The 27,500-nt window shown below is 44.1% G+C and overlaps 1 protein-coding gene across 1 annotated transcript in view; it reads left to right on the top strand.

Annotated features, from left to right (window-relative positions):
• Window positions 1–27,500, top strand: part of pcdh9 (protocadherin 9) — a gene marked incomplete at both ends in the record, with an annotated part of 161,518 nt that overhangs the window by 111,178 nt on the left and 22,840 nt on the right. Inside the window, one exon of the mRNA XM_083690726.1 lies at window positions 1–21. This exon is cut by the window's left edge and continues 181 nt beyond it. Coding sequence (XP_083546852.1) covers window positions 1–21 — 21 coding nt within the window. The remainder of the gene's footprint in view (window positions 22–27,500) is intronic.

The raw sequence follows: 27,500 nt of genomic DNA on the forward strand, positions 1-27,500 counted from the left end.
GAAACTCCGACCCCAACTCTGGTGAGTCGCCTCGTCCCCCCGTCTGTTCGTCCGCCTCCCCCCTGCCGTCTTGCAAATGTCTCTCTCTCTCTCTCTCTCTCTCTCTCTCCCTCCCTCTCTCTCTCTGCTTCTGTCTCTCTGGTGGTTCTTCGGCCCAGTCTGAAGAACGGTCCCTTGCTGCAACATCCCTGCTTGAGCTGCCTGGTGTACAGCCCATCAAACCCAGCCAGATCTGCTTTGTCTCAGCTAAACAGATAAATAATTTTTTAAGTGAGGGAAGGAGGACAGGGAGAGCATGTTTTCTTAAAGCTGTACAAATAAGCTAGCTAGAGAACAACTGAAAATGCCATCACACAGAGGAGACCCAGAAAGCCACAAGAGCCAATAGATGTGTCTCTGCAACAATGCAGCACTCCATGACATCAATTTATTAAATATAGCTTTGTGTCATTTGATATTGAACATCATGTTGGTTTAAAGACGCGAGCTGGCGGGTAGTTTATTTCTCAGTTAATCATCGATCCTCCTCCTCCTCTAAACCTGGTCCTGTTCTGCCCTCCCTGGTGAGAACCTGAGGCCCCAACAGGCTCTTCACCTATTTGTGAAGCTCATTTGGTTTATTTAGAGTTGATTTCCCAGATGGAAGGCGTGCACAGAGCGCAGCGCACTGCTGAGATGTTAACTCACCACTATTTCTGGTGGGAATGAACACTCTTTCTGTCTCTATCTCTCTCCTTCTCTCTCTCTCTCTCTCTCTCTCTCTCTCTCTCTCTCTCTTTCTCTCTCTCTCTCTCTCTCTCTCTCTCTCTCTCTCTCTCATTCTCCTCTGACCCACTTTTCGTCGTCGTATCATTAAGAGGTGAGGAGCAGGAAGATCAAATGTATCGCCCTAAGGTCGACGCTGCGCCCACCTGCCTAGTTATTGGGGGCGGAGCAGTTGTGTGGCACAGCATGAGCATACTCAGTAAACAGTATGTGGTGGGGGCATCACACAGATATCTAGTCAGGTGGCAGATGCAGTTATACTGTAGTAATGGTGGTCACAAAGGATGCCATTTCTCAACGGCAAGTATCACCCACATAAAGCCTATCGGTGTTTGTTTTTTTGATAGTTGGACCAATCTTTTCTTAAGGCAATCTCATCTTAGATAATCAAATTGATTCCATTGGAGGGAGCAACACTGAATACGTGTGCAATTAACATAATTTGCATCACTCTTTGTTAATTGGGCTGTAATTGCATAGTAACAGAGTTTAGCTTTTGTTGTTACACAAGTGGAATAGGGATCCTTTCATGGGTACTTGGGTTTGTGCTAATTGTTCCTCATAATAGAAATAACAATGTTGCTCAAAGCAATTACCATAGCAGGTCCATACATAATTAATCAGTGACCAAGGCCTAAGTGCTTTACATGCATCCCCGTGTTAATGAAATATTGGACATTTCCTCACCATTTCTCTGTAACACAACACCGATTACTAGTCAACAAGTAACAACAAGATGTTTTTGCCAGATTTGATGAAGTCTAGTCAACCTTACGACAGTAGTGCTCTGTTGTTGCTCTGTGTTAATGTTGAGTTAATGGTGAATAAGGGACATACAGTATGATATCCTAATGGAATACGTTTCTGAAAGCTTTGATAAATTCAAGGTTAGAGAACTGAAAGCATATTATATCAGAAGCTACTCTGTAACGGTTGCCATGCTATTGGAAACGATTCATATCATCCTTCACATTTGTACAGAAAAGTTGGACTATTGATTCTGGCCCCCCACTCATTTTCGTACCAGTGGGAACATATTGGGTTCTTTTAACCCTCGTATTGTCTTCACTTTTTGGACCCTTTGGAAGTCTTCGGGTCAAATTGACCCGGGACATTATTGGGGCTTTAAAAGCAATACAAAAATACAAATTTCCATTCAAAACTCTTTAACATATATTGTCTTTATCTCAATTCCAAACAATATAGATAACATGTATGATTAATATTTGCAATTAATCTCTGCTAGATCATATTTAACAGTGGAAGTGTAATTCGTTTTTTGTGATAAAGTTATAATTTATGTAAAAAATCTGCTATAATAAGGACTTGGGTGGAATGCTTATCTCTGAAAAGTTGAAATGAAACAATGTTTTCATTGATGTTTATTATTTTTGAGGAGATATTCTCATTTGATTTTCATCTTTATCTTATTATAATCAAAGCTGTGAAAAGCAAATACAGGTGATGAACGACAATAGAAACACAAGAACCAAACTTAGATCGATTTAGTCACTGGATATGAAATACATCTCTCAAAAATGTCTCAAAAATAATTTGAGATGATTTACAATAAATAGAAACACAAAACATGAACGAAATGTACACTGCTTTATTCACTGTCAATGAAATACAGTACACTGAAAAATACATCTTTCAAACAATTCTGAAATAATATTGGATACATACAATTTGAGAGTATGTGTCCTACAGATGTACTTTTAGCAGTTTCTGCATGTGGTTTGTGTCTTTGAGTCCTTTGAGGGTTCACACACCTCGCTGTGCTTCCTCTTGTTGCCACCAGCTGCAATCTAGAATAATGAAAATACTTTATTAGTTCAGGATCTTTTTCCCACCACATCTTCTAATAGTCAATTTCAATTTGACCCACATACATACATGAGATACTCAGAAACATACACACACACACACACACACACACACAGATACATGCACACATAAACAACAACAACAACAGGACACTTACTTCAGGCACTGGAGGTTGTGGTTGTGTGGGTCGTGCAGGTGGGACAGCAGGATCCTCCTCCACCCGCCTCACTATGGCTAGAGAAGCTGGGTTCCTGGGCACATGTTGTCTCCTCTGTATGTGCGGTGTCACCAGTGCTCATAAGCATCACATTTTTGCCCTTTTTGGGTATGTAGGATACCAGGGCCATGTTGGCCGTAAACACAAAGTGGGAGGAATGGACTGGCCTGTTCGTTACAGTTAGAAGCTGAGGTGGGAGCTCTGTCTTATTTTTTCTGACTGTTCCACCCATTGTCAGCTTTCTTTTGAGAAGTTCCTGTCCCGGGCTGTACGATGTGAAAAAATTATCCCAAGTGATGTTGTGGCCACTGAGGCCCTGTGACATATCCAGTACCACCCGTGTCCCCTGATGTCTCTCAGGGTCTCCTCCCTCTGGCTTCCCAGAATGTTTTGTAACAACATTGTGCAGATTCTGTGTGTGTGTGTGTGTGTGTGTTTGTATGTGTGTGAGTGAGTGTGTGTGTGCATGTTTCTGTGAGTCTGTGTGTCTCTGTGTATATGCGGGTCAAATTGACCCGAAGACCTTGTGAAGGACATAAATGTGTAGGGGGGGTGTAGCATGTGCACTCAATGATTTTTTTTTCTTTGACATGTTCTTCACAGTAAATAAGCCAAGGCCATGGAGTTTCAGGTTGAAAAAATGTTTCCTTGTATATTTTTTCTTCAGGTAAAAATTTAAAAAGGGTCAATTTGACCCGAAGACCACACAAGGGTTAATCGAAAACCTCGCTTTCATGTGTCCTCATAATTAGGTGTATCAAAGGTTCATCCCATTGATAAGTTCCGTCCAAGCCATGGAAAGAAGGACTTCGTTACAGAACAGTTTATTCTTCAGAAGTTCAACACTTCTTAGAACTTCTTTGAAGATGTACACGTTGTTGGGTATACAGCTAATGGCCACATCAGGGATAATTATTTGATTAGAGAGAATCCAGAAATCCATTGGTGCCCTGGTGTTGTAGTATTTGAACGCATTTCCTCACCCAAAATGCATTCTTTCAAAAGTCCTAGAAATGAAGAACTGGCCTAGAATGAATTGGTATGATATAATTGGTACCCTTGCTGATTTGCAATCCTTGAATCAATCATAAATATAATTGTGCAACATAGATTTGTTTTATATGAACATCAATGTTCCATAGACATACCTACAATTCAGCTACATTCAAGTTAAAACACCAGATTGTTTACAATATTACAACTGTGAAGGGTTTCATGCATTGAGATATGTCAACTCCCCACTGAGATAAACACATCCCGAGGCCTTGTTCAAGGCACCGAAAACAAAACTGTTTTCATTACAGCAGACTTAGTCTGTCCTCAAGACACTCTTCTGAAAGGCAAAGCAACCAGGGTGGATTCATTTGTCAGCTTTCTTGATGATCGACTGAGTCACGGCACCATCTAAGGTTGTTGTTGTCGTAGATTGAATTAACCATTTAAGTTTTAAGCGTTTGCGAATCCGTATATATTCTTATTTCTTTACAGTATTTATTTGTTCTCGCGGTGGCATTACAGATTTTTTTCCATTTTTAGAATCTCGTGATGAAAAACCTATGTACTGAAATGTATGCACTCACGGCAATGTAAGTCGCTTTAGATAAAAGCATCAACTGAATGGCATATATTATAAAAAACATTCCTCTTCGTTGTGTAGCCTTGACAGAGCAGGCTTTGTCAGTTCCACACACAGCCTACGAGCACACAGACTGGCTTCATACTGGGGGCTCAAGTGTAGATTGGAGAACACAGAGGAACATTACAACTAGCGCCTCTGTTTCCAGCTCCCATCAGTGAAAGTGTTTGAAGGTGCTGAATTCAGCAATATAAGGTGATAACTCCCATTCCCTAAACCGCTGGAAAAAAATATCCCTTCAAAAGAAGAGAGGCTGTTTTGCCAAAGAGATGCTCAACAAAACACTTCTTCCCGAACAGCTAAATTGCATTTTCGGTAGCATGCAGAGAAGAAAAGGAGGACATTTGCATTCATAAAATCTAGCAGGCTACTCTGGGTTGTATTAGCAAAGTCTCCCCTGCTTTGCCTTTTAATGTGTTTTTGTGTTGCTATTTTATCTCTTCCAGGACCTCAAAGGAAAAGATGTGGCAAGCATTATTACCTTGACCAGCAAATTGAATAGTGGCGTTTCAATATACTAAACATTGTATGCAGAGGAGTATTCCAGCCAGCCAGGGATTACCTAATTGTACTGTATGTATAAAGCCAAGCGTGTTGATGTTGAGCGAATCGGGTGGTGATTATTTGGACCTCCCCTACTCCTCCATCTCTCTCCTTAAGGCCATGTTAAATTCAGAGGAAGACGATTATCCTCTCCAATGTATGTTTATGAAAGCCCCTGTGTACTGTCTACGTGTGTGTGTGTGTGTGTGTGTGTGTGTGTGTGTGTGTGTGTGTGTGTGTGTGTGTGTGTGTGTGTGTGTGTGTGTGTGTGTGTTCGGCAGGTAGTAATCTCACTGTCATCAGTGTATAATTTGTGAAAGCGTCTTTGCCGTTTCAGCAAAAGCCGGAATAATTAGAGCCATTAATCCGCCGGTTGCTATGCAACAAATACACGTTTCACAACTATTTAATTTATAATTTGATAACTGTGGGGTATAATCAGGGACTTATTTATTATTTAAATTCATTTGATGCATGTGCATCAACTGAAAGTACATTTGTCCTGGCCCTCCAAGCTGTTTATTTATTAATATACATTTTTACTACCATTGTTTGTGGGCTCAGTTAGGGTCATGAAAGATTAAACACCTTGTGTGTGTGTGTGTGTGTGTGTGTGTGTGTGTGTGTGTGTGTGTGTGTGTATGTGTATGTGTATGTGTATGTGTATGTGTGTGTTGTGGACAGTGCAGAACTGGAAATGGTACTGAATTGTCACCAGCAACACCAAAGCAAACCAAAGCTGTCTATCCTTGATTTACAGTAAGGGTTTCCCAATACCACCCAGTTCAAATTCAACATTAAGGACCAGTTTCCTCGACATAGACTAAGCCTAATTCTAGACTAACATCATGACTTCACCCAGGAATTGGATTACTTGTGTCTGCTAATCTGCCACATAAATGATTATTTCCAGTTTGTGAGGAATAACTGACTGTGGTTTGTAATTATGCAGCTTGCACGAGAACATTGCATGACAGATACATCTACTATAGGTTGTGGTGGAAACACAGTCAATTATACAATCAGTTCTCCTTTCCTGCTGATCAGCGGTGACAACAATTTGCACTTGCCACTTTAATCGGTCATGTTGTCTTTTCTCTGCATTGCTATGACTATTTCTGTTCATGACTAACAATGTTTGACAAGTATGCGATTGTTCAGCGGAGGCAGGTTTAAATGCAAACGAGTCTTTTGCAAGTGTGTCGTGGGGGCGTGTGGAGGGGGAAGGAATGCAGGTCTGTTGTGTAATAGGGTCTCTATTAAAACGACAGAGGATAAATGGATGGAGGCTGTGCATTTCTTTCTTTGTGAGTCTGGGAGACACTCTTCCCTCAGAGAGAGAGAGAGAGAGAGAGAGAGAGAGAGAGAGAGAGAGAGAGAGAGAAAGAGGAGCGACAGGGAACAAAGTAAAGGATGAGAAAGGAGAAAATGAAAAGGGAAGGAGTGTGGGAAGCAATTACAGATAAGCGATAAAGAGGAAGGGAACGGTTTATACCCTGGCCAACAACACAAAAAGAGGATGGGGCGGATTTCCCTTCTCCTTTACTCTGGTCTTTTGAACTGGCTTTAGTGCTAAAGTATGACATTCTAATTGATTCAATGATGTCGCGCAATGCAGTGTCTGAGTGTTTAAAATTGTTAAAGGGAGAACGCCCCTCTTTTACCATGTTAAGTTATTGTGTCCCTTTTCTCTGCAGACTTGTGAGTCATTCTGATTACCCAGAATGCACTCTGAGGAATCACCTAGCTACACAACTCATTTAGGAATGCAGATCAGGGTGATTTAAAGTTAATGCTTATTCGATAAACTATGCTTTTACCGAGCAGAAAATCTGCTAATATAACTACACAGGAAAGTGAATGTCACTCATTTTATGTTCTGCATAGATTATGTCCCTCCAGAAAATTAGATATGGAATTGTAGCTGTCATTTAACTGTTGAAAAAAGAGAAATATGTAGATGAATAGATAAATAAATAACCTTGTCACATATTCTCCAGATGAATGCCTATTTGGGACACAACATGATCCTGTCAATCAGTAACATTTCTGTAAATATTATAATGAATTTCCATGCCGAACAGAGGTCTGTCATACTGGCAGTGCATGGCTGAGAGCCCACACACCACAGAGAGACTGAATGGATGAATGGACTACTGATGGGAGGGAGAGAGGGAGGGTGGGAGGGAGGAAGGGGAAAGCAAGGGAGAGAGAAAAGGGGATGGAGGAAGGGTGAAATGGAAGGAAATACATATCTAGGGAAAGCTAAACACGTTGTCAAAACAACACAAGAGAAAGGACATATTTCTTGCAAATGGTTACTCCACACTGTTCTACAATGACAGGTATGCTTGCGGCGTAAGTGGCAACAGCCCAAGAGGTGTGCAGTGCACGCATTGTAAACAGACATGAAGGAGAGTAATTTGATTCTTCTCCGGTAATGTATGATCCTGTGATACAAATGTCATGCAGGCAGTACAGTGGGTTACAATGCTGTGAGTCAGGGTATAGAACAAGCGATTTAAACAAGGTGTTATCTTATCTCCGTGGGGCGGATCATCCTCCCACTCATTCATATTTAAATCACATTTATCACCAGCGGAGCTGAGAGAAGAGTCAACACAACACACCTCCGACACCTTGCGGTTTTTTTTGTGCCCATGAAAAAAAGATATACACCCAAAGGGAGATGGATAAAGCATGTGTTGTTGTTCTTACATTCATTCTGAGGTTAGGAGGAAGCGGCGCTGCAAAGTATATGAGTGTGTGTGTGTGTGTGTGTGTGTGTGTGTGTGTGTGTGTGTGTGTGTGTGTGTGTGTGTGTTTGTGCATGCGTGCATACATGTGTGCGTGTGTGTTTGTTCGTATATATCTGTATATAAGGGAGATGCATAAAGGAGATGTATAATCCATGTTTCTCAGGTTAAGGGGAAATATCGCTGCAGGGTATGTGTGTGTGTGTGTGTGTGTGTGTGTGTGTGTGTGTGTGTGTGTGTGTGTGTGTGTGTGTGTGTGTGTGTGTGTGTGTGTGTGTGTGTGTGTGTGTGTGTATGTGTATGTGTGTCTGAGTTTCTGCCCTGCACAGGGATATAAATGAACCAATAGAAAGGGTGGTGCAGAGGGGTGAGGGCTAGCAGTCAAGGGAATGAGGGGTGGTGCACAGTAATGTAGAAATGATTGGGGGGGAGGGGGGGGTTTGGGGGTAGCCATAGCCATAGCCGCTAGCTTGGGGAATCAGGGGGTGGGCCAAGCGGCCAAACACAAGATTGTTATGTTCTCTAGCATGAAAACGGAAGCACTTTGGCCATCCATCATTGATGAGGTGGAGAGGATGGAGAAATCCCCCTGACATGGTGCCTCGCTCAGCTCCACGCCTCGCTTCCTTCAAAGGCAGCACAGCTACACTGGAGGAGAGGGACCAGAACATTATACCTCTGTAGCATTACTCAGCCCTATCAACACCTCTCGGGGACCACCACGTTACTAATCTCACCCGGGGTATCGCCAGGCTCACAACATCTGTTCTACAAGTGTTTTTAGTGCCGGGGAGGCTGGTGGAGGTTGAACTCGGAGGACGGGCTCATTGTAATGTATGGAATGGAATAAGGAATGGTATCAAACACGTGTGCATGGAATGGAACGTGTACTATCCATTCTGTGCATTAATTAAAATGAGCCCGTCCTTCCGATTTCTACCTCCACCAGCCTCCGCTGTGTGTAGCGATGTCCCAACATTCCAATGTAGAATACAGTAGGCCTGTCGTACAATGTGTTGTCACGGGGATCCGGCTACGATCGACTGTACAATGAAGTGTGTTTACCACTGGTTCTGTCAGGTGATAACGTGACACCAACCTGTACTGTGACACGTGCTTCAAAGCCACCAATAGTGACACTATGAGTTAACCAGTGTGAACAACGAATGAGGACAATTTGCAAGTGTTTCTTTGAAAACAGAGAAGGAAGTGATTGACACTGTGTGAAAGTGTGTAGTGAATCAGCCCCCCCCCCCCCCAACTCTCTCTCCTGCCAGCTGTATTGTTAATGGCGTATTAAAGTTTGGCCCAGTGGTCCCTGTCCTGTTCGGAAAACAAATGGCGAGTTGTCACCCAGTCTGGCAGGCGACGGAGGGGTGAGTAACACAGAGACAATTAGTGAGGATGGCAGTGCCATGGTGAGATGCCAGGGGGGGGAATGGGGTGGGTGGTGGGGGGGCAGGGGGATGGGGAGGATGGGGGGGATGGGGACACACACACATGGTGCTGCCCTCCTGGCCGGTATCCTGCTCGCATCAGGGAACCACATGGGGAACGTCCGGGAGACTCGGATCACCAGGGAGGTGTTCGCCATGAACACATGAAATAATGAAATAAATAGTGAAGGCTTTATTATGTCTTCATAACACATACTTTGCTTGCAATTGTAACCATGTTGAGTATTGGCATGGATCAACTCATCTCTGCAAAGCGCCCCTAAACACAACAAACCATATTTTCTCTAAGAAAGTTTGGCCAGTTGGAGAGACTTCCAGGCAAAAGTAATTTACTGAATTACCAGCCAATTGGGTGATACAGTATGATGTGTTCTATTTCCGCAGAGGAATAACAGGAAGTCTTCCATGCATACTCTAGTTCTATTATAGTGTGTTTTCTATCTATCTCTCTCTCTCTTTCTCTCTCTCTCTCTCTCTCTCTCTCTCTCTCTCTCTCTCTCTCTCTTTCTCTCTCTCTCTCACACACACACACACACACACAGACACACTCTCTCTCTCTATCTCTGATGCCCAGATCCATATGTGTGTGTGTGTGTGTGTGTGTGTGTGTGTGTGTGTGTGTGTGTGTGTGTGTGTGTGTGTGTGTGTTTGAGGAAGAGCTAGCACCCCTGACCAGGGCCTGTGGATGGGTGGGTGGGAGAATGGATTCATAAATCAGGGAAGCGGCGTTAATCTCTCTCAGGTATTGGAAAGCCAACCCTCAGTAAATATGTTGCCCTGGGATACAATGGGGTTTAAAGGATTTCTGTCTCCAAAGAGAAATTAGGCAGGCCTCAGAAGTGAGGTAAATGGAAATGCTTGCTGGAGCATACAGAGCACAGGGCCCTGTCAGCTGGTAAACACTGTCTGAGGGAATAGCCTCAGTCATTAACAATGACGGCGCCAGTGGCTACAGTGTGTGTGTGTGTGTGTGTGTGTGTGTGTGTTTGTGTGTGTGTGTGTGTGTGTGTGTGTGTGTGTGTGTGTGTGTGTGTGTGTGTGTGTGTAGAGGTGGGTGGTGGAGGGGGGGACTGTTCTTTATTGTGAAGAGGGATGAGAAGGGGGGAGATGATGGAGGGAAGATGTTAGACGACAGATAGAGAAGTTCATACAGGCTTTGGACATGTTTTTTTCTTTCGGTGTTCCGCCGTCCTTACTTAAATAGTCATGCAAAAAACAAAACCAAGGTAGTTTGTAAACAAAGACACTGCAGAAATATGACTACACTGTGATAGTTCAGGCAGGGCACTCTTAAGTCAACGGCACAGCTGTCCGTCAGATGCACAGTCACATGTTCCAGGGACAGAGGCTTAAAAGCAGCCAAGTCAACACTCCTCCACAGCATCCAACAGTTATTACGTGGTTGGACTGACTATGAGAGCTAGTTTTGTGTGGCCATCCTACCCACCACCCCCAGCCTCCAACCGATAGGTTGCTCTGTACGTGGCCTACCTACGGGGGCTCTGTTCATCGATGAGCTCACCTGCCATGTTGTATACCTGCAATTTGTGGTAATTTAACTCCAGGCAGGGCCATCTAAAGAGCGGAGCACTCCAATTATGGCAAGCTAAATGGATTACCATTTTCATGCAATACATGGTTAATGGTTACACTGACGTGAGTGTCCTGACTGAACTCAATTAAGCATTTGAAGAAGATAATGTATAATAATAACACTGAGTTTGCTGCTTTGGGGAATCAGTTAATAAGCAATCTGGCGATTCAAACAACAACAAAGCACCCCACCACTTGTTTGGTTCACAGCCAGAGAAATGGGGCTGGAGAAATGTAACTACTGTCAAATTTAATGACACAGTTACGATATGGATGAAAGCACTGGCCATCCATGAGATAAACATTATGTTTCGAAGCTATACAGTGTTTGTCTACAGTTACAGCTTATATTCAATCAAATGCTGTTTGATGCATCCCCCTACGCAAAGTCAACTCTCTTGTCGAGAACTAAATGGTTCAAGCCAAACTAATCACATTTAGGTTTTCATCAGTGTTAAACTCATTCCCTCATACCCCATTCTGAAAAGAGAGATAGAAAACAAGAGAAAGAACATAACCTCTAGTTAATTTGAAACAGCAATTGATTAATTTGATTTGGAAACTGCACTGCTCCTGAACTTAGTATATGCTCCTGAACTCAGTATATCATTTGTTTGATATTAAATATCTTTGATTGCTATTTTAGTGTGTAATTTGACCAAATTTACAAACAGTTGAATTGGTGGAGTAACTGGTAATTGAAAAATGTTGCTACTGTTCTTGTTTATGTTTCTGTGTTTGAAAGATGCTTAAACACTGTGTTAGTATGTGTGTCTTCATCTGTTATCTGTTCCAACCCCGTTGAATATGATTAACAAAGGTTTATTAACATTCAATTGGCCAGAATAATTTTCCTCACCATTTTGTGTGGGCAGTTTGGGTTGTGAGGAGGCAAAAACAAAACCAGCAACAGCTAGCCAATGTCTTCAGCTCGACTTTTCCACATAAAAGCTGTCGCCAAAGTCTCCTACACTTTTCCACACAGCTAGCCAAAGCACAGCTAGACTTTTACACAAAAAGCTGTCGCCAAAGTCTCCAACTAGCCTTTCACACAGATAGCCAAAGCACAGCTAGACTTTTACACACAGCAAACCATAGTTCTCCAGAGAGGCAGAGGGGTGGGGGGGGGGGGGGGGGCTGGGGGGGGGGGCAAGCAAAGCCTCAGCTATCTCTCCAACCATGCGTATCTCTGGTCTTTTCACTGCTATCTCCTCTGGGCTGCATATTTACGAAGCGTTTTCCAGGTAAATTCCATGGGTCCATTCAACCCCCACCCCCCCCACCCCCCCAGTCACAGATAATGCCAAATTGTGGTTGGTTTTCAGACCGATTTGCGTGTCCTCGTTGGAATATCAGCGCTGCCATGAAGTAAATTGCATCCCAGTTTGATCCCACATCACAGTCATTCATGTGTGCGTTTGTTTCTACGTTGTATCAATACAGTCAATCAATGAATGTGGAATGTGTTTTAATGGTCCAACGAGTAGATGCATAGGAAGCTGAACATTTAGGGAATAAGTTCTTAGTAAAATAGCTGACAGGACATAACAATTAAGAGTTGACTTTGGAGTCAACATTATGGAGTTGGATTGAATCTTGAACCTGGCTGTGGTTTCACTAGCTACTGAGAAGCACAGTCACAATTCTTACTCTCTCACTTATGTTATGGCCAGCAGGGGTTTGGCTATTGGCTCCCAAATATTTTCTCAAATCCCCTCCCCAGTCCATTGAATGCATGGTAATATTAAACCTTCAGTCCTTAGGGCTTTTTTTGACTCAGCAGAGTCTCTCTTTTTTTTTCTTTCCCCCAGTGTGTGTGTGTGTGTGTGTGTGTGTGTGTGTGTGTGTGTGTGTGTGTGGGCATATGTGTGTGTGCGTGTGTGCCAGTGTGTGTGTCGTGTCAAGGCAGCAACTTAAATGGGTTATCTTTGCATTAAAGTCCCTTGGCTGAATAGCCTCCCCCTCCTTTAACAGTGCAGTGGCACCAGAGCCCAAGTCCCCATCTAAGAAAGCGGTATATCTTGAAAAAAGCTTCACCTTAACCCTGGTGAACTGATCTGGCTGGTGAGCCCTGTGATAGAGCCTAATCCCCAGCCGCGTGCTTTGACTGTAGTGGGGCTCAGGGTAATACTCGCTGGAGACGGCAGACGCAGGAGGAACACGGAGAGAAAGAGACTTCTGACACGCTGAAAAATGTCTTAAAGTGATGCAGTCACTGTGATGAATCCTTTTCAGTCCCTTTTATTCAGTGGCGGGACTTGGCGAGGACTGGCGTGCGTGTTTGTGTGTGTGTGTGTGTGTGTGTGTGTGTGTGTGTGTGTGTGTGTGTGTGTGTGTACTGTATACGAGTGGGTGTCTGCCTGCATATGTCCATTTGTGTGAAAGAGCAGGCGGGTGAGTGCTTGCATTTTCTTATTTAAGAAGAGTCTCTCGATGAGTTTCACCATGAGAGTGTACAGTGTGTGTGTGTGTGTGTGTGTGTGTGTGTGCATTTCTGAGCGAAACATATGGCACCCAGTGCTGTTGCCCACCAGGACTCACACTGATGCCTTCTTGTTAATTGTGTCTTCTTGCGGAATTGGAACGGTGACAGCTCAGGACGCAGAGTGTTGAGACTGAGAATCCCACCGACGCTTCCAAGGTTCCGGCTGACAAGCTGGAGATAGTTCCAATGCTCTCCTCGCCCTCAGTTCCTCTCCTCCCACCTCATTACACCTTTTTAATTTTCACGAGACAGACCACTTCCTTTCAGCATTTGGTTGGCTTTATGTAGATACATCCTACAGAACGTACATGCTCTAGGGAATGCATGTACATGTAGGGAAGGGTGTTGATTGATAGGGAGTGTATGCTGAAATACTGCAAGGGGAGGCCGGTGGAGGTCGAAATCGGAGGACGGGCTCACTGTAATGCATGGGATGGAATGAGGAATGGTATCAAACACGTGGACCAGCCTCGACTGATGTGCTGTACCTTCAATTCAGGAGAGAAAGGGGAGAGAAAGAAGACCTGTGTGTGTATGGACAAATGACCGTGACAGTGACACCATCAGTCAAAAATGTAATTATTTAATTATCTTTTCCTTGTAGTGATTAAAAGATGGACGTCTGAAGTTTGACGCAGCAGGATGTGTTTCCAGGTAGCCAGACCTTCAGAGGTCATGAATACAAAGCCCTGGAAAAGAAAAACAACAAAAACTGGATGTGATTGGATCCGTCCACATGTGGAGATCTTTGAGGGGGGGTGTCAGGGTTGTGGGGAGGGTGTGTGTGTGGGGGCGGGGGGGGGGGGGGGGGGTTGTTGGCAGATGGAGAGATGACAGGTGCAGACAAGGTGAGCATGCGGGGCGAGAAGTAATCACTCCGAGGGCAAGATGCATGCTGGGAAAGGCCGGCGGTGGCGAGAGGGGAAAAAAAAGCCCTCAAAGACAAATGAGACGGATTGTGAGGAGGAGGTGGGAGAGGGAAAGAGGCAAATAATCTTCCTCCACAAGAGTGGGGGGAGTGGAAGACAAAGAGGAAGAGAGGTGGCCAGAGAGAGGGAGGGGAAGAAACAGAGAGAGGAAAGGTAGAACAGCCAAATTGAAAGAGGGGGGTAGTGGTTTCTGTATGAGCTGACCTCTGTCACTGAGTGAGATTGATGAACAGATGAGTGGGTTGCAAAGGCGTATTGCATTTTTCATACAATACACATGTACTTTTCAGAGTGTTTCTCACCAATGCTATGGTTAGAATATTCTGTATAGACTAGTACTTTTATAATACATGGATTTATCCCTCTGTAACACAACGGTTCTATATCATTTCTTTATTTTTATTGAGGGGTTTAACAGAGAGGACATTTCTATTTCTAGATCGGAGAGGGGGTGGGGAGAACAAGAGGCTGCAATATAGGTGACAAAACATGGATTTAAATGTCATTCATCAACACTCAGACCTGGTGGATTAACAATTGATATTCAGCATCAAGCTGGTGTTTGGCAGAGAGGTCTCCTGGTAGTCCTGGCAACCCCTAGGCTGTCTTCCGAGGCTTGGAGAGGAGCAGTTTTGATCTTCGCTGGGCCTGGGTTCCTTCCCTCCACCAACCGACCCCCTTCCTCTCCTCCCCCCCCCCCCCCCCGGCCTGTCCCCCCCTCCCCTCCCTCCCGTCATCTTAGAGTCCACCCTCCTTCCCCTCCTTCCCTTTTTTTCTTCCCCTTTCTACTCTCTGCCCTAAACCCCCTCAGCTTAACCACAGAACAACATCAGCAGCAAACAGTTCCGGAATTTGATTCTGATCAAGCGAAAATAATTATCTGGGTAAAGAGGCAGGATTTTCGGAGGGAAACAAAACATAAATACACAAACAACCGCCAGGCCTTCTCTGCATTCAGGCACAGCCTCCGCTACACTGAGAGAGCACCCCACCAGATAGAGAGCACTATCTCATACAGCCCTGCACACATATGGATGAAGACACACACACACACACACACACACACACACACACACACACATGCTAAGGAGGAGGGGGAAGGAGGGGGAACACACACACACACACACATGCTAACACAGGCACACACACACACACACACACACACATGCACACACACACACACACACACACACACACACACACACACACACACACACACACACAGCCTCTGTCTATGTGCAGAGTGATTGCTCATCTCAACTAGTGAGGTGTTGACATCTGTCCTGTAATTCAAGGCTGGTTAAATTGGGTAGCACTAGAGCTCGATAAAAACCCAAGCTGCCAGCTGAGCTCTGCTTAAACCCACGCTGGTGCTCTCTGGCCCCAGGGGTACAATGAAGATTGGCCTTCCCAGGCCACCGTGCCTCCCTCTGTGCCACTCCTAACCCCTGGCGATGCAGGCTAATCCCCCAGAATGCCACCCATCGTTTCCTGAGCTCCAGTTGTTGCTTACTGCAGTGGGTTTTAGCTGCTAGGTGAGACTGACTCCATTTAATCTAACTCCCGTAACAAGCTGCAATTTTGCATGGAAGACAGTTTACCCCGCCTTGAATGTTTAACGCAGCTAAAATGCGGTTTAAGACGACGATCCGTAAAAAGGTTTAGTGGAGATGAAAAAAAACAAAACAGAAGTGACTTTGTGAAACAGTTTGTCAGCGTTTTCTGGTTGATGTGGTAGCTGTGATTGTCTTTGATTTAAAGCTGCATTTTGATAGGGAAATTCTAAATGATGGATATGACATTTTTTTTAAATAATTTTTTAATGATTGGACCTGCTACATTCCATAGTTGTGTACAGTGTGTTATTTAGCTTCATACATGTTAGTATCTAAATGAGAATAAGTTGAAGTCTATCACATGAAAGTCAGTACTGTTTTCGACTATTTCATGCCTACTGTCATCCTCCTCCATCAAATCAAAAAACATTGGTTGCTTTATTGTTCACTGAAATAAATTCTTTATCATTTCTGATGAAATTCCTTCTCCATTGATGTCACAGTTGAATGTTCTATTGGTGTCAAGGCCGGTTGCTTCTCCCAATACCATTGTACAATACACATGAATAGATTGTGTTTAAAGGCTTGTTTGAGATCTAGCTACATTTTATGGGCATACTTGTGTGGGAGGGAAGGTGCGTAACTAATTCAAGCTGTCCTTCACCTCACACACCTCATACGATCATAAGAACGCCTTCTGTAATATCTCCTGACAGATTGAACGAACAAATTTGAGTCGTGAGTGGAGTTCTTTCAGACATTCCAATAGGATTCAATGAGGGATATAGCTTTATAATTGGGTGTCTATCTTTTCTGTGATATAAGACATTTATATTTCTATTGGCTCAAAATCTCAAAGGAGTTGTGTAGATGTTACACAAATGGATGATTGTAGATGTCACACAAATGGATTATTGTAGATGTCACACAAATGGATGATTGTAGATGTTACACAGGTGGATGATTGTAGAGGTTACATAGGTGGAAATACAATACGTTTGTTTAGATAAGCCAGCTACGTTATTCTAGCTCTGGTCGGATCAGGAACTGAACAAGCCTAGCCTGTCCATGAGCCAGAGTTTGATGTTAACTCACCGGGGCAGTGGGAACTTCAGCCAGGCGGTACAGAACCTCAGACCCATCTGTTTTCCCACGGCCAACTCTTCTCTAAACCTTTACGAGAGATCAGTAATCCCCCTCTTCTCTCGCCCCTCTTGTTCAACCTCAGACCAGAGAATGTGGCTGAACCCGTATGCTCGCACACCTGGTCCTTCACGCCTGCTTGCTCATTGGTGAAACTCCCTGGAGCTGTGCTTTTTTAACGATGACATGTTACGATGTCTTTGTGGTTTAATTATTGCATTCTTTAGAAAGGAAACATTGCGATTTCTCAATGGTACATTGTCTCCATTACAGGTACACTGCTACTGCTTGTTAAAATCAACCCTTTTCCCCTGTGCTGTGTGATGACTGCACAAGCATGTGAGGAAGTCCAAATCAATCAACTAGCTCCGAGCTCCGAGGCCCTACCCCCTCACCCTTACCCCTTCAGCACTTCCAGACAGTGTATCTAAAACTATTGGATCCACACGGCCATCAGAGGAAGATATGGAGTTATTGCCATTCTCTGAGATCTATATGACATGCCTAAGGGTAGGGGCTAAGGATTGGAAAATCAGCAGTTAACACTGCTCTGTGTGTGTGTGTGTGTGTGTGTGTGTGTGTGTGTGTGCACGTGTGTGTGTGTGTGTGTGTGTGTGTGTGTGTGTGTGTGTGTGTGTGCACGTGTGTGTGTGTGTGTGTGTGTGTGTGTGTGTGTGTGTGTGTGTGTGTGTGTGTGTGTGTGTGTGTGTGTGTGTGTGTGTGTGTGTGGTATGGGAGGAGGTGGAAGAGTTGAAGGGTCCATATGAATGGTTCGATTGCCAGTATGATTGTTGCGCCCGCAGCTAAAAACACTGAAGTGTGCTCACTTACATGCGTACATACCTGCCAGCAGAAATCAGAATGCAATCTGTGCAGTGGGGCAGAACAATAGATTCAAGGAGCGGGAGAGAGGGACGGAAAGAGATGGGGAAGGGAGAGAGAGAGAGAGAGAGAGAGAGAGAGAGAGAGAGACAGAGAGAGAGAGAGAGAGAGACAGAGAGACAGAGAGAGAGAGAGAGAGAGAGAGAGACAGAGACAGAAACCGAGCCTCCAAGGTATGTAAGTTGATGATTATCTTGGCAACTTTGACATTCAGTATAACCAACAGCTCAGGGGAGTGACAAGTGATGTGCGTAGTGGGAGGCTCGGAGATGTGATCTAATTACAGTGTTTAGATAGGAGGAAATGGCCGACATCAAGACTCATCCTACCTCATCCATCGCTACATGTCACATCCTGCCCACTCTAGTGTACCCTGCTTCCCTGCGGAGTAGGGGGCACACGCTCCAACGCACGCACACACACGCACACGCACACACATGCACGCACGCACGCACACACACACGATCGACCTGATTGTGGATTAGGGAGCTGGGACTCTTGAGTGTGTGTAACAAAGGAGACCTTTTTGTCCAAATATGTCAGTTAGCGGAATATCTGACAGGAATATGTTTAGTGTCTGAGCTTGTCAGTGACTCAAACACGAAGTCTTCTATCCATCGCCTCTTTTAAGAGGAACGAGACATGATAGAATCTTTAACTTGATGGGATGCCGAAAAAAACATATATCCAAACGCACCCCCCCCCTCCCCTCCTCCCCCCCCCCCCCCCTCTCTTATACCCACAAGCTCAGTGAGAAGGCGTTTGCGTTAGAAGTCCACGTTTGAAGTATCTGATGCATATTCTAAACTGCATTATGGATTCTGACCATGGCTTTTTCTTCAATATGGCAGCGAGCAATTGGCTAAGAAGTTTTTCACACACATCACTTCAGTCCCTTGTGTGTTAATTAATATTTATATTTGTCCACTGCCTCAAACTCTGCCTTCAGGCATTTATTAAATTATCATGAGTTTGGGCTGAGGTTGCGTGCTACTCCGCCTGCACTTTGTGTTAGCGAGTGGAGCGGATGAGGGTCCTGTGTGCATGCACTGTGACCTGTCGTAGACTGCTTGTTAGGCTGATCAAACAGCCCCATACATAACAGGGATAAACCACAACGAGGCATCAAGCCGAGAGAAAACAGCACAACTTGAAGAAAGCCACAGAATAACAAACAATTAATGGGTGAACAGAAGCCTAACATGCCCTCATTTATACACTCACTTATTGTATTTGCCTATTCACTTGCGTGGCAAAACAGTCCAGTGGCAGTTGGTCTCTGAATAGACTAAACACCCATAACTTAAGAAAACAGTCCCACAATTAGGGGCCTGTCGTGGGGGGCGGGGGGGGGGGGGGGGGGGGGGGGGGGCGTGTGACAGAGGCGTCTGGGAGGTGTAGCTGTGTTGTACTGAGCGGTTGAACGCCGGGCCGGGCTAGTGGCGAGAGAGAGAGGCAGGCAGTGATGGTAATTAGTGTTCCTAGCCAGGAGCTCCTCTCTCACCCTGCCGTCTCGCCCCCGCTCTGACCTGGGGAGATTGGAGAGCTACTGTTGCCCGGTGGCTCCCTGGGGGACGAGGCTTGTCATGCCCATCACTTCTCCCCCCGCACCGCTGTACTGAGCCCAGGCACTTTAAATGCCAAACGGGACACATGCGCCAGGCCTATTGGCTCTGCCTGAATACCAGGCCTGTTTGTCTGTCTATCGTCATGCTGCAGACGGACGGAGGACACACACACATACGCACACACACACACGCACGCACGCACACACACACACACACACACACACACACACACACACACACACACACACACACACACACACACACACACTTACACTTAACCTGTCTGAAGGAAAAGATCACAATCATCAATCCACATTTGAAGGAGGGGGAACAGCTGGCTCGGAGATAGCGAAATGGTTTGTTAAACCCCAATGACATAATCAGGTCATCAGTATCGTACCTCTCTGTATAGAGCCAATAAGTATCCTTTGTGTTAGCTTGTATTAGCTTTCATAGTTTCTTGTTCTTCAATTTGTTTCTGTGCATTTTTCATATTCCTTTCTAATGTGTGTTGAGGGGTACAGAACACTGCCAGGAACCATATTAACTATCCCCTATTCATCTCCAACAGAGGGCCCTTTTGATCTTTTTATTGTTCATCTGTTCTCAATTAATCAAAAAGCCTAAACGATGAGATGCATATTCCTCCATTCTGGTGGGAACATATTTAACAGAAATGCAGACGTTGATTCATGTTTCCGATGTTTTCTGCTATTGCGGTCAGGATTAAGGAGAACACGGTGAGGTATTATATTATATATATATACAGTATATATATTTATAGATATATATCAACGTGCGTTCATTGCAGTTTGTAGCTTATAACTCGCCACATAGGAAGAGGAAGAGAGTCAAAAGCCGTAGAATGTGGAAAACAAGTTGTGCTGGCTCCGTGTGTACGCTTAAACTACTGAAACATCACTGAAATAGGCTCTTTAATATTTAATGGAGCAAGCCAAGTTTGTAGTCCCTCGCTTTAAACCCACAGAAACAGTAAACAAGTAAACAATTTGGGGTGCTTTTTTTTTTTTTTTTCCTGAGCTTGTACTTTAGTTGTTTACTGTTGGTAATGGGTTTACAGAAATTGGAACCCTCTATTAAGACTGGGTTATTGTTGTTGTCAATCACATCAACATTAGTGGCCCTGAAAACTCTTTAAGATCTACTGAGGCATGTGAAAATGTTGTAAAATGTTTGGTAAGCCGAGTGTCGACCCTGAATATAAGAAAATACTTTTGATGGAGCCATGGGTACAGTCGTTTTGGGAACACATTCTAAGAGCCTGAGCGCTGAGCGATGAATGTGCTGTAATTACAACATTTCTTAAAAAAAAAAGTTCTAAAAAGAACCGATTATCCAATCCCCACAAGAAAATATCAGATAATTCTAAAAACATTTCGTATTATCGCCTCTGTCCTTCATTCTTGTTTCCATTCTCCAACTCCTAGGCCTCTATTCCAGCAGAGCTCCGGTTCCCTCTCCTCAGACTCAGCGTGGCCCATTGTGCTTGATGGAGCATCGAACAATAAACACCGCCGTTCCTTGTCTTATGGAATGTTTGTATTCTTGCTCAAACAAAATGGTTGCTCCGCTCCGAGGGGAGGCAAAGCCCGAGTCTATCCCAGTCAAGATGCGTTGGCAGCTGGGGTTTGCTGAGAACGAGAGAGGGGTAAACCCACAAATCAGAAGGGCCATATGTGCAATGGATAACAGCCCTGCGCCTCATGACGCGTAGACATAGCAGCTGTTTGCTCTTTGTTTGTAACACGATAGAAAAGAGGGAGACAATGTCACAAGCTCTGGCAAATGGGTCGGGGCTGTTCACCCAAGTCTGTATTATACCGTTGGCTACGACTCCTTATTAGAGGAAACAGTCGATCGTGTTCTATTCCTACAGTATGCCGCTGATTATAGGACTATGTTGCATGTTGATATTGATCCGTTACATGTCCGTGACAATGAAGAATGACGACAATGTAGCTGTTGTTCTTTCTAAAACCATGAGGACGTATGTTCACCATCGCTTGAGTTGGATTTTCACCCTACAGCCTACCTTGGAGCCTATGGATGGAAAACCCTCTCGCATCCCCTGTGTGCTGTACACCTAGCCGCGCACTGTTCTTTTCATGGCTGAAACGTGGTCCCCTCTGCACACCAGCTGCATGTCACCTACTGTGCTGTACCACAGCCCGTAGACGGCTGGCAGAGCCTCTCCCATGTGTTGCTGCTGGCGAGGTGGATAGAGATAGCTAGCACACAGGCTTGGAATTGACAGAGTAAATGACAGCCACTCGTTAATGTTGACAACTGTCAGTGACTGCCTGGGGTGGCCCATGATCTCTGATGAGCCGGCCCGATATCAGCCTCTCACTTGGAGTCGATGAGTCTAAACGGGCTGTGACCTTTCCTGTGGCTGTAGGGTGCCTGTCTGGGCTGACTGAGACGCTGATGCAGCTGTTTTTCTGTGTGTGTGCGTGTGTGTCTGTGTCTGTGTGTGTGTGTGTGTGTGTGTGTGTGTGTGTGTGCGTGTGTGTCTGTGTCTGTCTGTGTGTGTGTGTGTGTTCTAACGCTTATCACCATCCTCCATGTCAGCTTGAGTATCTCTGTGATTGGTTCTGTGACACGTTTGTTGACATCTCCGTGAAACGGCCTGCAGCAGACGTTCTCACGTGTACGCGTGCGAATACATGTGCATGTTCACATGCGCATGCACGTGTGTGTGTGTGTGGTGTGTGTGTGTGTGTGTGTGTATTCTCACACTTATCACCATCCTCCATGTCAGCTTGAGCATCTCTTTGATTGGTTCTGTGACATGTTTGTTGACATCTCCGTAAAACGGCCAGCAGCAGCCTTCTCACTAAACAAGATAAGCTTGGCATAGTAGGCATAGCTGCTAATATAGTCATAATTAATATAGACTTGAGCAATCCTAGATACACATGTGGAATGCATTCACCACAATACCTCAAAACCTCAATGATGGTCTTCAGAGAGAGAGAGAGAGAGAGGGAGAGAGAGAGAGAGAGAGAGAGAGAGAGAGAGAGAGGGAGAGAGGAGAGAGAGAGAGAGAGAGAGAGAGAGAGAGAGAGAGAGAGAGAGAGAGAGAGAGAGAGAGAGCGAGAGAGCGAGAGAGAGAGAGAGAACACCCCCACTTCGAGGATGTCCCACCCTGAAGTTGATCCTCTGCCCAACTGCCAGGCGGGGGACATAAAACACAATTCAACAAAAACACATTTTACCAGCTTTACCCGAACGGGACTAAATGGCGTTTAATTGATGCGGCATCTTGGAGTGGCGTTTAAATCATTTAAGCCCTTCAAAGGGAGAGCGTCTGATAAATACTAACGAGAAAGTGAGTCAGACCTGCAGAGTCAGACCTCCACAGAAAAGCGGGATGCGTGTGGAGATAACGTGCACAGGGGGCAGGAGGGATGCCTAACTCAGCAAGAGAGAACTCTGGGATGGCATAATGCCACACACTTAACAGAAACATCACAGTATTTGTTTTGCTTGGCTAATAGGTCCCCACAGAGTCTTAACTCTGCAGATTTAAGACACACACACACACACACACACACACACACACACACACACACTGCTGTCTTATCTCTAACTGTCTTACACACTCTCTCTGTCTCTCTCTCTGTACAGTATGAAATCTCTTGTGATATATAGAGAATTCAAGTATTAGCGAATTGAGTGTTCAAGACTTTGCTATGTGTACCACAGGGTGCCAGAGAACCCAATGTAACATCAACTACTTCATACTGAGTTTTCAACATAGTCTCCAACAGAATATGTTCTTGGGGATCGTTTCTGCAGACCAAGGAAGGTCTAGTATTATCTGGCTATACCAGCGTTTGACCACCTGTTTTGACGTAAGATACGTCAAAAACTAAAGATACATTGTGTAAGGGTTATGTAATGATGCTTTTCAGATGTTGAAGAATGCAGTCACCGGTGATGTAAATAAAGTGGATACTTCAAATAAAAGCTGGATCAGGATAGTTTAATTCAGATCGATCTGGGCTCACAATGGAAGATACATGGTTAATGCACAGTTCCACAAGAGAGCACCCAACTGGGGGGTTCTCTCATTATTTATACAGGGAGACAAACAAGTCTTAGGAAGCCTCCCCCATAGCCTACGTGGCATGGCGCCAGCAAGTCTGGAGGTGGAGGAGCCCATGCTATAGTCCACTTCTGGTTATCATTACAACAGAGTCTTACGTAGTTTGTACCCAGCTAAAATTCATCATAACAAGTTACATGAATTAGTTGCATGGCAGTCAGGCAGGATTAGGCATCAACTTTGAGTGGTTAGGGTTAGGCATTAACTTTGAGTGGTTAAGGTTAGGCATTAACTTTGAGTGGTTAAGGTTAGGCATTAACTTTGAGTGGTTAGGGTTAGGCATTAACTTTGAGTGGTTACGGTTAGGGTAAGTTGTCAGGGGAAGGCATTAGCAAATATTAGCATAAGCAACAACAATTAGCAAGAATTAGCACCAACAAAAAAAGTGCCAGCATGATTCAAACCAGCAACGTTCAAGTTATCAGTCAGGCGGTTTCTGCCCCCACCACCTCAATATGTGGTGTTCTGCCTTCCATAGTTACCTGCCAGTATAGCTAGATAATACTACTACACAGATTGTATTCTTTGGTCTGCAGAAACGATCCCCCCGAACGTGATCATTTGGAGACTGGGTTGTGAGTTTTTACTTTAGGCTTTGGTTGAGTAGCCCCCAGGGTAACATGTGACTCAAATGAGCTATTCTCAGTGCCAGCCAGTGTACCATCCGCTGGTTGCAAGGTGCCAATGTTTTAATTAAATATTTCCCCACATGACGGAAACTTTAGGGAGGAAAAGTTATTCAATGTTATTTACGTTAATATCACTATCAATATTAATACCATGACATTTCAAGCGTGTTGTACAAAAGGTTTCAATTGCTTCACTGGCAAGGCAATAATTTGGATTAATCAGCCAGTGAAAGAGAGAATGTGTTTGTGTTTTTGTGGAAATACCTCCATGTGTGCACACATGCCTGCCTGCCTATGTGTGTGTGTTTGTGCATCCGTGTGTGTGTGTGTGTGTGTGTGTGTGTGTGTGTGTGTGTGTGTGTGTGTGCGTGTGCGTGTGGGTGTGTGTCCATGTGGGTGTGTGTGTGTGTGTGTGATATGAGCCCACATCCTCCTCCTCATTTCTCCCATTTCCTCTCTCTCTGCCCCAAATGAAATGCTATTGATATTTCATACTATGGATGTAGATATATGTAAGATTACCCCATGGGGACTTCTGCTCCCCTTTGAATTAGGACTCAGATTAATCAAATACTATGAATTTTTATTTCCCTTAATCATGAGGAGGAACCAGCAGAAACAGTAGGAGTTGGCGTTGATTAAAGCCTAGCAGAGATTCATTGAGTCTGGCTCCGAGGTCTGGAAGCAGTGTTTTAAATAGGAGTCCACTTAGTTAAATGTTTTTTTCTTAATGCAAGGTAATAAGATCGTCTTAATCTTTTTTTTAAAAGATAAAAATGGAGTCATTTGCCGGGGCTAAAATGTTAAAAGAGAGACAGACTCTCTTTTGGATAAGGAGAAGAAAATTCTAGTTTTGCGTTTTGTGTAATCGTGCAATTCTGTGAAATGATTCCACTACTATATGGCACTGTATAATTATACCACTCTGTAATTATGTTCTGAGAAAGTTACTCATAAAATGATCTTTTCAGAACATTTCATCCATCCGTATGTTTCCAAAGTCAAAGAGCGTCACAGTGCTGCACAGAAACTAAAATAAAACATTTTTACCAATCAATGCAGCATATAAAATGAGTGACAGTGGAAATACAGACTGCATAGAGATCGAAAGGAAGATGAATTCCAGCCATTTCAGTGATATATCCAGGCTGTCGTTTCCTTCAACATACAGCATTAGTGTCTCGAAGTGGGAAATGGCATCGTTATTGTTTTACTGCTGAAGCCATTAGGCTTAAAGGTGATAGCTTGTAGGTTGCCACGGGAGATGGTGCTGAAACAGTGCTACCGTAACTTTAACCTATTACTCAACCTTTTCTTATCCAACTTTCGTACGACCAATTATAAGATTGAAACTTTGAATGACTAGTCTTGTATTTCATTTAAGTTCATGTCTTAGTTGCTTTAATGTGGCACATTACAATTAAACATTAATATATTCCAACTGAAAATACAAATGCCAAATATGCCCACCAGGCCAAAGTGTAGTCCTGTAATATATATTTATATATTATTTTTTTCTGTCTGAGCTCATGGTATGATAATGTGATTTGGCATGGTGCCTTGTCTTAGAGAGAGAAGTTAATTGAAAATAGCATTCACAATCTGTCGTGGATTTCACTGAATCCCAAATTGAATTTTATTGAACCTCCCTGGAAAGTCTGATGGTCCTGAATTGCTAAATAGTTGTACTGAAGAAAATCACAGAAAAACAGTCAGTGTGAATGAATGATCAAATTGACATTAAAGTCAAATGGAAACGACCCCCTGCTTCTAGATATTGCTCGATTTGAAGTGTGCTAATGAGCTAAGACAGATCTGAAGTGTGCTAACTAGTGGTCTGGGGTAAATGGGAAGTATGATATGCTAAGCTTTGATGGTCTGTTTGAACAGAAAGTTGCTTTGTGTTTAAACGATGCTCAATGAAAGACAGACAGAAAGGTACGGAACACATACTGTGCTACTGGGCTAGTCAGCCTTAGCAGCATCTGGATCATGCTGCTAATTTAGGGCGCTCGGTCTCAACCTGCTAATGAGACAGAGCCAAAAAAAAAACTCGCAGCATATATATCACTTTGACTCACTCACACGTACATACTGTACACACACATGGACACACACACACACACACACACACGCACACGCACACGCACACGCACACGCACGCACACACACACACACACACACACACACACACACACACACACCTATAACTCGACAGTACTCGAGATACTAGCAGGGGGTGATGATGCAGATTTCATCACCTTCAACTCAGCCAGTCAAGTGGAATGAGTGAGTTTGCACCCTGTCCACATACATCTGGATGTTAACCACCTGCATTAACTGGCAGCACACAGGTAGAGGGTGTTTGAGGTGAGAATGATAGGCTGTGTGGTGTTAGATTGAGGTGGATCAGCTGTGGTGAGGGACTTAACCTCTGTTCATGGTAGAATTTAGCCAGTCTCGTACGGCAAGCTTGCTATATCCATAGTTGGTTAAAGCACACTGGAGTTAGGCTACATTTAGCCTTGGACAGACACAAAACCATACCAAGGCCATCCACGTACTGTAATCATCATCTGAAAAGTTAGGGGATAATCAACAACAAGGTGTGCAGTTATAGGAAAGTAATCTACAACGTGGAGGTGTAAAACGGCCCCAGGTGCAGCCCAGGGATGTTCACCAAGTTGATTATTTTCCTATCACCACACACCCCAGAGTTGATTATCCAGCTTATCTCACAGCTACTACAACTAAATTAGTGCATAATTCATTTGTTTGAGAAAAAAAGTCATTCGTAATCTGATTTGGGGCAAACTTCTTGAAATATTTTGACAGCTTGGTTTGTTCGTGGGTTTCGATTCTAGGCATGCTATTACATTTCCAGGTTGATGCTGAGTGGAATACAACATGCAGTAACGGTTTCAAATAAAATGCAAACCAAAGGAGACATTTTCTATCCCTAGCCTTAGCAACCGCATGACAACAAAGCAGCCTTGTGTATTCACAAAGCTAGCACTCTTTGTGCGGGCTATACACATTATTTACATTACGAGGAGTGCCTGTCAACACTTTTAATTCAGCTCGTAGCCAGCTACTGTTATCTAGCTACTATTGTTGTTCGCCAGCCTGACATAATAGACTTGATTCTCTCCTTCAATGCTAAGTGCAACCCACTACACTAAAGTATGTGCGTCATACTAATGAACTCCTGGGGAAATATTAATAGACTACCTGGCTCCTGGAGACATTCAAAATCTGTTGTTCCTTGATTAAGTAAACATGAATGCACTCCAGGGTGTGCATTAACAGATGTACTAATTGCTCCTGTTTCTTCCTACTCTGGGGTCAATAAACATGTTGAAAACATGCTCAGAACATGTCA

This window comes from Argentina silus (genome assembly GCF_951799395.1).
Source record: "Argentina silus genome assembly, chromosome: 19".
Taxonomy (NCBI): domain Eukaryota; kingdom Metazoa; phylum Chordata; class Actinopteri; order Argentiniformes; family Argentinidae; genus Argentina; species Argentina silus.